Genomic DNA, 13,293 nt, shown 5'->3' with positions numbered 1-13,293 from the left:
GTTACACACCCACAGGCAAGCCATCCGGATCAAAAAATCACGTAAGATCCAACTTTACTACTTATTCATCATTGTTGTTACCTAGAATGTGTAATAAATACATTATTTATAAATGTTATGATGTCATTACTGTGATGTAGTGAGGAAAGAGGACTCAACATGTTATAATGTAAGGTATAAATTGTATTTAAGTATATATTTTGTACACTGCAAAGGTATACATTGTACAAAATAGAAAGTAAACAGAAACTAGGAAATGCAGAGTGACACAAACAGGCAGGCAGCAAAACAGTTTGTCACCACAAGGAAACAGTGGCACACCAAAGCTACTTATTCCAAAGTAAGAGGGAAGTAAAGATAGCTGAGAGAACCTACCACAGATGTAGACAACAAAATTGTCTACATCTGTGGTAGGTTGAAAGTGAGGGGTAAAAGTTATACTAAACAAAAGAAAAATGTCACCAAAAACAGGAGACATGACCAGCAACTAACCAGTGGGGAAACAAAACTAAACATACAAATGCAGAAAGAAAAAATATAAAATATGTCTATCTAAACAATAAGCAAACTAGTAATCAAATTAAAGATACCTACTGATAAAATGAACTATACTGTCAAAAAACACAAAGACAAAAATGGTCAAGGAAATGAGCCTATCAAAATTTAGGATATTGATATTTCCTTTTTTCACAGTACTAAGCTTGGTAAACTTGGAAAGTTTAGGAAGTAGGATAAATAAATTGAAACGGTTAATATTCTGGATTGGAAAGTAAGATTTAAGTTCAAAATGGCAATCCAATTCATTTTCATATACTGTGAGCTCTGGTCGCCAGTTCTTCTTCCTTACAAAATAATTTTTTGAAAAAAATTAGGTCTAAACTACAACCTGTTTTATATTTACATCATTGCGTGCAGCATGAATGAGCATGACTGGAGCTGCAGGAACATAAAAACATTCTGTGTCTTTTAGAAATGCTTGTAGATCCTGTCCACATCACTGATTTTCTCAAGAAGGCCACCACACACATCCCTGAAGCACTTGGTAAGTGTGTAGTTCATTTCTCCATAAGGACAACTCTAATAACCCCAATAATATCTCTGTTAATGAGAAATTATATAATATTTACTTACCAGCTGTAATCTGTATGTATATATAGTTCAGAATCTCAGATTTACAGAAATATATGACAGAACTTTTTGCTTTCAATTATAACAGACTGCTCATTTATAATCACTTGTTGGACTTTTGCTTTTTCTTCAAATATATAATACATATACAAACAGTAGCATTTGTGATGTTTATATAGGATTATATTAGGGGGGGTATATAGCAATATAATGGATATGCTTCCCTATCCCTTGTGTCTTACTGTGCAACCTCTATGTTACTCAATAGTCGAGCTTGAGAAAAATCCCACACCTGAGAACCTAGACTGGTTCTATGGTCTTCTGGCTGGATTTGTCATCTGCACAACTGGGCACAGAAGAGGCGTCATATCAAATATGACAGTTGAGGAAGTTGGCACTGCTGAAGCGGATGGTGATGGCCGGCGGATAATCAGAGTAAAATCATTAAGCAATTATTTCTCTCCCTGATTAAAGATATTTTCTTACCAGCGACATCAATGACTGTGTGCAATGTAATTTAGTTGCTGATTCTTTTACAGGTAAAAGAGCACAAGACCAAGGAAACATTTGGCCATGCACTTGTTCCCCTAACGAAAGACGAATACATATGGTTTCACCGCTTTGTGTACCACCGCCACAGATACCCTGGTGTATCATCACAATTGATTTTTGCCAACACCAATGGAGGGCCTTATGCTAAGATGCTGACATCATTCCAAGATGCATGGAGGAAGTTTGGTATCCCAGGAAAACCAACCTTCTCTATGATTAGGAGCAGCATCAGCACTTTTGTGAGTAGTTTCCACTTTATGGTGATTCAGTGTTTTACCTTCCTATCCTTTTAGAGGGATGATATAAAAAAGTCACCCTTCCTGGTTCTACTCCCAGTGTTATAATGTTGAAAGGACATTTCTTTTTCTTTATATTGTCTTCTGTTGTACTTCTTTTTGTGGTTCTGTCCTTAGCTCTGCAAATCTCCTTGAAAATGTCAAATGTTAGTGCAATTAATAACATTATTTAATGTTTACATTTGTAGAGTGGGAGATCCTTGGGAACCCAAAGCAAGGTACAAGTCCACCGGATGATGTGCTATTCTGACGCAACTGCAGAGAGACCTTATGAGGCAGATTTAAACTTTGACGAAGCCTTCAAGTGCCGCAACAATGCTGCAAAGGCACTTGCTGTGAACAATAGAACCAGAGACTCTGAGGAATCTACAACCTCAGAAGACAATGAAGATGTGTTGCAGAGAAGATATGCTGGACCAAAGAAAAGAAAGTCTAGTCAAAATGCCACAAGAGGAGAAATTGTGAAAAAGAAGACCAAACAGCACGCAAACACCATTGACACAGACACATCTGGAAAACACCGACATAAACAGAGTGGCAGGGGAAGAGCAAAAGTGACTACAGAGAGTAGTGAAAGTGAAGATTATGATGATAACCGTGAACACATTGACCTTACAGCAGCAGGTACATTGGGATCCACCAAAGGTAAAGATAATGCTAAAGAAAAGGGAAAAGCCACAAAGGACAGAGGAGACTTGTATAGTCATACTCAGTTTCTTAAAAACAAGTTCAAATGTTGGGAATATCCTAAAATTATCTTAGAAAGAAATGCAATCCAAACACAAATACAAAAAGTTGTTAGACCAAAGGAAACAACTGAGGGTGTGAACCAAACACAAACAGAGACAATAGATGAAGACAATGAAGCCTTGAGGCCAGAAAGTTTGAGTGAAAATGAAAACAGTATGGAAACAGTGACTACAGATAACGAAGAAGACAAAGCTGAAGATGAAAATGGTCCCTTGTTGAACACAACAGACATAGACCAAGAAGTTTCCAGTGGAGTAGTGAGAAAAACTACAGAAAAAATAAAAGGAATGAGCACAGAGGACATAGGCAGAGATAAACATGGACCACAGAAAAAGACAACAACCGAGGAAAAATGCAATTTGAGATCAGAAGGAACAACAGAGGAAGGAATGAGAACACAGACAGAGACTACAGAAAAAGACAAAGCACTCAGCACAGAGGACACAGACATAAAGGAACAGAGACCACAGATGGAGACCGCGGTCAAAGAAAAAAACATTTTGAGAGCAGGAGTTACAACAGAGGAAGGAATGAGACCACAGACAGATACTACAGAAAAAGACAAAGCACTCAGCACAGAGGACAAAGACATAAAGGAACAGAGACCACAGATGGAGACCACAGCTGAAGAAAAAAACGATTTGAGATCAGAAGGAACAACAGAGGAAGGAATGAGAACACAGACAGAGACTACAGACAAAGACAAAGCACTGAGAACAGAGGACAAAGACATAAAGGAACAGGGACCACAGATGGAGACCAGGGTTAAAGAAAAAAACGATTTGAGAGAAGAAGGAACAACTGAAAACAAAGACACAGTTAGAGTAAAAGAAGATGGCCCTGGGACTAGCTATGAGTCTCCAGTGGCACACCCAAAAAAGAGGAAAAGGTCTCTAATGAAGAAAAGCTCTTTGCCGAAGTGTGATGAAAGCAAAGAAACAAGGCAAAAGGGCAACAAGCGAGAAAGAAAAAGACCAAAGAGCCTGACTGCAAAACAGTTGTTAAGTCCAAAGATGCTCAGAAGTCACAAGACTAAAGAGGCACCTAAAGATACCAGCAAAAGACAAAAAGCCATACAAAGAGTCAGAGGAAAAGATAAGAAAAACATTTTTGGTTGTTGTTGATTTTACTCTGATCTTCTGACAGTTTGTCTTTCTACATTTTGAAAACTTTGTTATCATGTGAGGTTTTGGTTACTGATTACACAGTTGCTCTGAGGGTTTTTTTTCTAGAATTTACTCACTTTTGCATGTGAGAGTCTTCTTTTTTGTTAAGGTAAGTTATTGTTTTTATTTCTTACTTTTAAAATAAAACTTGTTAAAAACGAACAATGCTGATATATATAAGTTGTTGAAAACAAATGCCAAATGCAATAATAAAAATCTTTCAGTTATATTTGAAAATCATGTGTCTTTGTTCAACAATCATTAGTCATGGATTTCATTTCTAAGCTGTAATTCCAAATAACTCATATTATTCAGGCAGGGTTGCTAAAGGATGAAGTCCTCACAAATTATATCTGATTCCAAGTAACAATACCCTATAATACATAGCAGAATCAGTCATCTGATTTGGTAAAAGTCAGTGATGTTAATGGTGATGTCAGCAGATTATGTACAAATTATGTTTTTTCTTTCACAATGTGGATTTCCAAATGAGTCACATTTCACACTAATGTGGTTCCTAAAGGATAATATGCAAATTAGTAGATTGAATTAGACAGTTACTTTAATGACACATGCAATTCCTCACAAATCATCCTCAATTAAAATTGTCTTATAACAGACAGCATAAATCGATCATCTGATTTACTGGTAGATAGTGATGTCAGAGTGATGTCAGCTGAAGTCTGGAGAAGAACAATTTGTTAAGTGGTGAGTCCAGTCAGCATTGTATTGATCCTAATTACTATTGATTCTTCTTCTTCCTTTCATCCCAATCACTAGCGCTTCCAATATTCCCATACAATCAACAATTCTTCCAATTTTTCCACCCTAATCTTTAGATCTTCCACTTATTCAAGATGCATTGTCTGAAATTCAGGAGCAGGACCATGCCTCCAAACATACCCCTTCTGGGTCTTATCTATATGACCCCCCACTTGTACAAGCTGTTCGTTCTTGTTTTCGTGCCCCACCTTCCTATTTGCTTTTTTCAATTCTTTCAATTCTTCATGTCTCATTAGTACATTTGAATCTACCATGCTGGGGAGCTGCCTCCAGTCCCCTTCGAGGTCATTCCCAAAAAGCAGCTCAATTCATGTCCAAAACATTCAGCGTAATTTACATACTGTGAAACGCTTGGCAGTTGCACTTTCTCCTTCTCCCTCTCCCTTATTGTACCTGCTTGGCTTCTCATGTCTTTTGTATGGTCTTGCTCATTCTCTAACCCTAAGAGAGTCTCCCAGACTTGTTCTCTATAAACCTAAAGAAGAATTATGGATTTGATCAACTGATCCCTTAACGAAACTGACAACTCCTGGGCTTGGGAGAGCCGATTGTTCTGCAGAGACATTTGCTGCTGGATACTCAATGGTCTATTGCATTGGGTGTCTGGTGACACTCTTGATGGAGGACATTGAACGACATCTACCAATTCAGAACCATGATAACAGAGTTCTGGCTGATTGGAGCTGGCTTGGACCTGGGCTATAGAAGAACAAGAAGCGGCTACAGCTGTTCAAAATCCCACAAGGCTGGCCATGTATCTGATTCTGATCATTAATATAAAATACTACAACAACTAATAATAGCAACTCGGATAAAAAGCCGTTGTTTATGTGAACATTCGTACAGCACTTTAATCAATACTACAGAGTCAAAGTTTATTGATTTCTTTTACGAGGTATAATTTCAAATAAAAATATTTCTAATGGTAGCTGTGCAAATCCTGTTAATTAAGTTGTATTAGTTACACATAAAATTTCTAATGGGTATTTCTACTTTCCAAGGTCCAGTACCCAATAAAACACAGCAGAATTCAGTTCTCTGATTGGCTAAAGATTGTTTTGAGTATAACAGCAAACTTTGGGGGAGAGACAGTGCTAGGCCCCTTGCTAGCCCGCTTGTGGGTCTGCAGTGCCCACTATCCTGGGTTTTGGCACCACTGTAACAAACCACTGCAGGCCCAGTGACATTTTCAAGCTTTTCATCATGGTTTATTCCACATCTCCGCAACATCCCTTGATACAGGACCCGGTACAGCTTTTAAGGTTGTGAGGCTAGATCGTAGATGCAGATCATAGAGGTGCGTCCATCTCACCTGCAGTGGTACTGCAAGCCACGACCACATCAGATTTTAATTCAATTCAATTCAATTCAGTTTTATTTATATAGCGCCAAATCACAACAAAAGTCGCCTCAAGGCGCTTCATAGATACAGAGAAAAACCCAACAATCATATGACCCCCTATGAGCAAGCACTTTGGCAACAGTGGGAAGGAAAAACTCCCTTTTAACAGGTAGAAACCTCCGGCAGAACCAGGCTCAGGGAGGGGCGGCCATCTGCTGTGATCGGTTGGGGTGAGAGAAGGAAGACAGGATAAAGACATGCTGTGGAAGAGAGACAGAGGTTAATAACAGATATGATTCAATGCAGAGAGGTCTATTAACACATAGTGAGTGAGAAAGGTGACTGGAAAGGAAAAACTCAATGCATCATGGGAATCCCCCAGCAGCCTATGTCTATTGCAGCATAACTAAGGGAGGATTCAGGGTCACCTGGTCCAGCCCTAACTATATGCTTTAGCAAAAAGGAAAGTTTTAAGCCTAATCTTAAAAGTAAAGATAGTGTCTGTCTCCTGAATCCAAACTGGAAGCTGGTTCCACAGAAGAGGGGCCTGAAAACTGAAGGCTCTGCCTCCCATTCTACTTTTAAATACTCTAGGAACAACAAGTAGGCCTGCAGTGTGAAAGCGAAGTGCTCTAATAGGGTGATATGGTACTACAAGGTCATTAAGATAAGATGGGGCCTGATTATTTAAGACCTTGTATGTGAGGAGCAGGATTTTGAATTCAATTAACCATACATTTGGACAGCATTTTATTTTTTTTTTTCATTTAAACCATTTTCTATCCATGGCTGGTTCGGAATCACCAATAAGCCTAACACGAAACTTTTCTGTACTGTTGGAGGAAACCCAAGTATCCACAGAGACAAAATTCACTCAAAAGCAAGTGAGCAAGTCAAAAAGACACTTAGATCCACTGGATAATGATAACGGAAAACGTGTGGGATCAATTTATTGATTTCACATTTCCTTTTTTTCGATCACTGTTAATGTGGTTCATTCCACATAGCTTGTCCTAATCTCCACATCACACTGATCAGATAGAGATGTCTATCCCTTTGATTTATATCTGACATCACAGCATCCATTCTTTTCCTGTCATGCTTTCCTGCATTGCAAAATAACTTTATATGTCCAAAAGTCAGATAAGAAATTAGTCAGACTATAGGTTGTAATCTACAAATTATATTAAACTGTGTTACATTCCTAAAATTCTTATTTTCTAACTTAGATGTAATTGTGTACTGCTGCCAATGAGTTCATAAACACGTCTGTTTGAAGCTATTTTATTGGAGTATCTACCAGCAAGCATTTCGAGATTCAAAGATCATTTTAACTAGGTGTGAATTCAAAAGAGTTAATTGTTGCACTAACCAAATTCCTAAAAGCTGTTAATATATTAATTTAATTTAATTTAATTTAATTTAATTTAATTTAATTTAATTTAATTATAGAAAAGATTCCAAACAAGTCGTCTTCCATTCCAAGTACTGGTACCATCAACTATGTTGGTAAATTAGATCGTGTGATTGGCTGAAGGATCTGACTCATCATGAACTTTGGGGGGAGGAGCAATAACGTCAGACTGTGATGAGAGTACAGCAGACTGGCAAAGATTTGTTTCAAGGTAAGTGCAATCCTAACCACTAATTCTTTCCTTTTGTTATGATCCTAATCCTTAGTCCTTCCAATGATACAATACAAATAGCTAAACTTCCATAATTTTCATCCCTGTCCCTGGACATTCCAGTTATGTAATATACAACACTAATGCTTCCAACATTGTGCTGATGTCCTCTGTATGCAGTGTGTCTTTGGAAACATGCCACGCTATGTGCACCAAACATCTGAACTGAATTTAATGTTTTTGTTTATATTTTATGTATTTTTAAAAAATAATTTCTCTTTCAACACAGTATTGCAAGTCCTTAGTCAAGTGGGCTCCTCACAAGAAGAGAAAAATGGATAGAAGAGGGACGACTCCTATTCCTCAGAACCCTGTGAAAAGCAATAAACCACAACTGGTGGAAAAAGATGACCTGCAGCCACAGGATGAAACTAGGAAGTTGGAGATTTCTGAAGCTGTTAAAGAGCCTCAGTCCAGCAATGATGGTGTGCCAGTGAATGTAAGTTAACAGAGTAACACAGCCAACAAGAAATGAAATATCAGATGAAATGAGTTACTGCATCAAATACTAAGAATCTCCTCTCTTCATTTGTCTTTGCAGGCAGACGGTGTTGCTGATGGGAAAGGAAAATGACTGCCAATAAAGACACACAAACATAGCTACACACACACAAGCATGCATGCACCTGCACACATATGTTCATATACAACAATGTTCAGATAAAGTTCAATAAAGTTCTTGTTGTTCAACTGCAAAATCCTGTGTTTTCTTTCTCACACTGATGGAGGATGGGAAAAGTCCACAGTCATGGTATTCAAAAAGAATATAATGCAAAGATTTGCAGCTGAATCACAACATGAGGAGCAGCATTGTAATGTAATCCTTCTTATATAATACTGTTATATACCTACTTACTACTTGAAGCACTATAGATTAAAAGTCCCATTTTAACTGTAGATTAAAACAACACTTAAAAAAACAAGTTTAATAATTTGTTTGAAAAGGTGTAATTCCAGATTAAAGTTACAGTACACTAATAAGATTCACAAAACAGATTCACTGAATGTTATTTATTATAATTACAGAAAAGACTCCAAGCGAATCATCTTCAATTCCAAGTACTAGTACCTGGTAATATAGGCAGAATTAATAATGTGATTGGCTGAAAGGTCTTTATAGTCATGAGTTTGGGTGGGAGGGGCAGTGATGTCAGAGTGTGGTAAGAATACAGCAGACTGGAAGAGATTTGCTTCAAGGTAAGTTCAATCAAAATCACTAATGCTATAATTTTTATGATATTAATCTCTAGTTCTTCAAATTGTTAGAATACAAATCAATATTTCTTCCAGATTTTCCATTCTAATATTTAGATCTTCCACTTATAGAATAAAAATCACTAATTCTTCCAAGATAGTAATGGTTATTTCCTCTGTATGTGTCTTATCTTTGGAAACTTGGCTTCATCACATGCAGAAGAAGGAAGAACAATGTCAGGTATGTACAAGTGTTAGTTCTACATATGTTTGATTCCTGAGATTCAGTGGTCCCACATGGTATTCCTAAGATTTTTATTTGTCCTTCATGCAGTGGAAATACAGCTGCAAAATGCTGACAATGAAGTGCGCATTGGTCTGAGCCTACAAGATGAGAATCTTACAGGAGAACATTACAGGCAAGAGCAGTTTGTCTTTGTTACACAGAGATACTTACCACAATAAAAGAATACATCCACTAACATTCTATCCTCATAAATGTTTTAGATGTACATGTGGGCAATTATTGGATCCATTGACCTGGTGGATACTACTTGCAGTTGCAGCTGCAACCATTTTATTCTATATGGTGGTCTTTCTCCTGCTCCATTCCAACAAATACATCTAAGTAAATAAATGCAGATTAAAAGGAAGTTCAATAAAGTTTATTTCTTTACAAATATCAAAATTGTGTGTCTTCATTCTCACACTGGGTTAATGCGGGATGTCAAAGGTTGTCTAACATCAAGATTTATGGTGGTTCAAAATGCAGACAAGAAAAGAAAACTACAGGTGAATCCAAATGTGATGCTCATTGTTGTTCCCAAGACTAAGCAAAAAATGCAATGTAATATATTTGTACTAATCTTTAGCTGTTAGACTACTAAATGCTGACAGGGGTCGTTTGGATTCATATTTATGATCATTAATTTTTATAGGTTGTGTGAATGAGCAGACAAAAATGGCCCTTTTTGGGATTAATAAAGTTATGTGAGATTAGTTAAAAAGAAAAAAATGGGCATTTGTGAAACATTTTATTTAATAGTACAGAGTCAAAGTTTATTGATTTCTTTTACAAGGTATAATTTCAAATAAAATGATTCCTAATGGTAGCTGTGCAAATCTTGTTATTAAGTTAGTTGTATTAGTTACACATAAAATTCCTAATGGGTATTCCTATTTATTTGAAGGTTCTCCAATCAGAGTTAGTGGATCAAGCTGGAACCAGGGAGGTTGTTGCAGCTCTTCAAGGGTCTCAGTTTCAGAGCAATGACGTTCCATCCACTGTAAATTCATGGAGCACAGGAATACAACAAATCATTAATAAAAAATAAAAAAAAGATTGCAAAAGACACTTAGAATCGCCACCATAAATTTGTCTTTGCAGCCAAGGAGTTCTAATTATGGGAAAGAAAAATAAATGCTAGACAAGACATACAAATATGACCACCACACACGCACACACACACACAAACAGTTAAGAGGTCAAGATTAGTCAGAAATATATATCTAATTGGTTGGTGATTGATTATTTATTGTCAGATGTGAACTCAATTCAATTCAGTTTTGCTTAGTGCCATATAGTGCCAAATTCCACCAACAGTTTCTTCGAGCTGCTTGGAAAGGTAACGACCCTTACAATAATATCAAGAAAACAGAAAAAAAATTACTATGGCCCTTGTGAGCAAAAGCTATGGTGACAGTGGCAACGAAAACCTTCCTTTTAACAGGAAGAAACCTCCAGCACTACCAGGCTCACAGAGGGGCTGCCATGTGCTGTGACCGGCTGGGATTCTGTCTGCATATCAATTCAATTCAATAAAACTTTATTGATCCCAAAGGTTGACCCCGAAGGAAATTGGTTTAAGGGTGCCGACCTTTTGCCAGCGCCAGCTTACCCTTCCGACCATACATACATTACACAAACATCACATGGGGAAGACAGGTCCGAGAGGTATAATAATGGAAAATCCACAACACGAGGAAAGACGAAGAGAAAAAAGAACTCCTCCAAGACTGAGCTCACACAGGGAGATCAGTTTGAGAACAGAAAGAAACACATAAGCACATAGCACATGAATCATAGATTAAAAGTCCCATTTTAACTGTAGATTCAAAAAATCCTTTATTCAAAAAATTTGTTTTATTCTTTTCTTTGTAATTCCAGATTAAAGTTATAGTACACTAACAAGATTCCTAAAGGATGGTAACCAAATGCAATTCATTAGGTTTGTTGAATTAATTACACAAAATTCCTAAGAAGTCATCCCTCATTCCAAGTTACACTGTCCTGCAATGTGTTGTAGAAATGGATTGTCTGATTTGCTAATCAAGAGTGATGTCAGAGTGATGTCACCAGAAGTCCCGAGAGGTGTGATTTGGTAAACGGTAAGTCTAATCACAATTCCTTCTATCCAAATGACTAATTCTATTTTTTTTTTAAATCCTCATCCCTAAAGGTTCCAATTTTAGAATACAAATCAATAATAATTCTTTCAATTCCAGTTATCACTCTAATTCATAGATCTTCCACTTATTGAATAGAAATTACTAATACTTCCAAAATACTAATTCATATTTCCTCTGTGTGCAGCTTATCTTTTGAAATTGGATCTTTTGTTCCTTCTTATTCCTCCTGTGAGAATGTCAGGTATGTGCCAGTGTGTTAGATCTACACCTCTTTGATTTCTCAGATTGAGTGGTCTCAACTGATGCTCCTAAAATGTCATTTGTAATTCCTGCAGTGGAAATGCAGATGCAATGCGTTGCTCCCAATATAGCACCCTTTGGTCAAATCCAGAGCCACCAGGCTGAACATCCTGTAGCAGAATCTTGCAGGCAAGAGCAATTTCTCTTATACCCTTATATTTTACACATTATAATAAATCCAATGATGTTTACATTTTGTTTGTATAAACTGATAACTTTCAGGTGCAGATGTGGACGTTTGGACAAACTGTTCATGTGGATAATCCTCATTGCTGTTTTTGCGATCATTGGACTCTACGTGATCATTTTGCTACTGCTTTATTACAACAACAACTTTTCATGAGTTCATCCACAAACCACTGAGCAAAAGACAATAAAAGTGTTGTTGTTCAATGTCAAAATACGTAGTCTTCATTCTCACACTGGGTTAATGCGGGATGTACTGGTTATGGACAAATCAAGTGTGTGATCATGTATGAGTTGTATAGTTTTAATGTTTTTTTTGGGAACAGAATGGTGTGTATGTGTAAGTTTGGTGATGGAGTTTTTATTATGAATGAATGATGAATTTTTATGAATTATTATGTCTATTTTTTATGCTTAAGGACAACAGATGGAAATTAGCCCTTGGCTATAATCTGTTATGTTTACATTCATGTAATTTTTTTTTACATTTATGTTCATTAACATGCACTGTCCTAAATAAATAAATAATAAATAAATAAGTAATAAATGTCAAAGGTTGTCTAACATCAAGATTTATGGTGGTTCAAACTGCAGACAAGAAAAGAAAACTACAGGTGAATCCAAATGTGATGCTCATTGTTGTTCCCAAGACTAAGCAAAAAACGCAATGTAATATATTTGTACTAATCTTTAGCTGTTAGACTACTAAATGCTGACAGGGGTCGTTTGGATTCATATTTATGATCATTAATTTTTATAGTTTGTGTGAATGAGCAGACAAAAACGGCCCTTTTTGGGATTAATAAAGTTATGTGAGATTAGTTAAAAAGAAAAAAATGGGCATTTGTGAAACATTTTATTTAATAGTACAGAGTCAAAGTTTATTGATTTCTTTTACAAGGTATAATTTCAAATAAAATGATTCCTAATGGTAGCTGTGCAAATCTTGTTATTAAGTTAGTTGTATTAGTTACACATAAAATTCCTAATGGGTATTCCTATTTTCCAAGATCCAATATCCTATAAAAGACAGCAGAATTCAGTGTTCTTATTCGCTGAACGGTTGTTGTATAACAGCAAACTTTGGAGGAGTGGCAGTGGAAACAGGCTTGAATTAGGAGTCCATGTTGTTACCTTTTAGGAGAAGATGGAGAAGATGGATTTATTTGAAGGTTCTCCAATCAGAGGTAGTGGATCAAGCTGGAACCAGGGAGGTTGTTGCAGCTCTTCAAGGATCTCAGTTTCAGAGCAATGACGTTCCATCCACTGTAAATTCATGGAGCACAGGAACACAACAAATCATTAATAAAAAATAAAAAAAAGATTGCAAAAGACACTTAGAATCGCCACCATAAATTTGTCTTTGCAGCCAAGGAGTTCTAATTATGGGAAAGAAAAATAAATGCTAGACAAGACATACAAACATGACCACCACACACACACACACACACACACACACACACACACACACACACACACACACACACACACACACACACACA

General features: G+C 36.7%; 1 protein-coding gene and 1 long non-coding RNA gene across 2 annotated transcripts; both read left to right on the top strand.

The window, feature by feature from the left end:
• Nucleotides 1–972: 972 nt before the first annotated feature.
• On the top strand, nucleotides 973–3,943 carry LOC309703109 (uncharacterized protein; the record flags this gene model as incomplete). The annotated part of the gene is made up of 5 exons (XM_082527820.1): nucleotides 973–1,042; nucleotides 1,397–1,563; nucleotides 1,668–1,919; nucleotides 2,165–3,490; nucleotides 3,935–3,943. 5 exons carry the CDS (start codon nucleotides 973–975, stop codon nucleotides 3,941–3,943), a joined length of 1,824 nt encoding a protein of 607 aa, XP_082383946.1.
• A 3,579-nt stretch (nucleotides 3,944–7,522) lies between these two features.
• LOC309703342 lies at nucleotides 7,523–8,430 on the top strand. Its single transcript, XR_014275864.1, has 3 exons — nucleotides 7,523–7,642; nucleotides 7,932–8,141; nucleotides 8,244–8,430. It is a non-coding gene; the product is annotated as an uncharacterized lncRNA (long non-coding RNA).
• Nucleotides 8,431–13,293: the final 4,863 nt, after the last annotated feature.

This window comes from Aulonocara stuartgranti, assembly GCF_965226115.1.
Source record: "Aulonocara stuartgranti genome assembly, chromosome: 3".
In the NCBI taxonomy this organism is placed as follows: domain Eukaryota; kingdom Metazoa; phylum Chordata; class Actinopteri; order Cichliformes; family Cichlidae; genus Aulonocara; species Aulonocara stuartgranti.
Note: the sequence above shows the minus strand (reverse complement) of the source record. Positions and strands in the feature narration are given on the sequence as shown.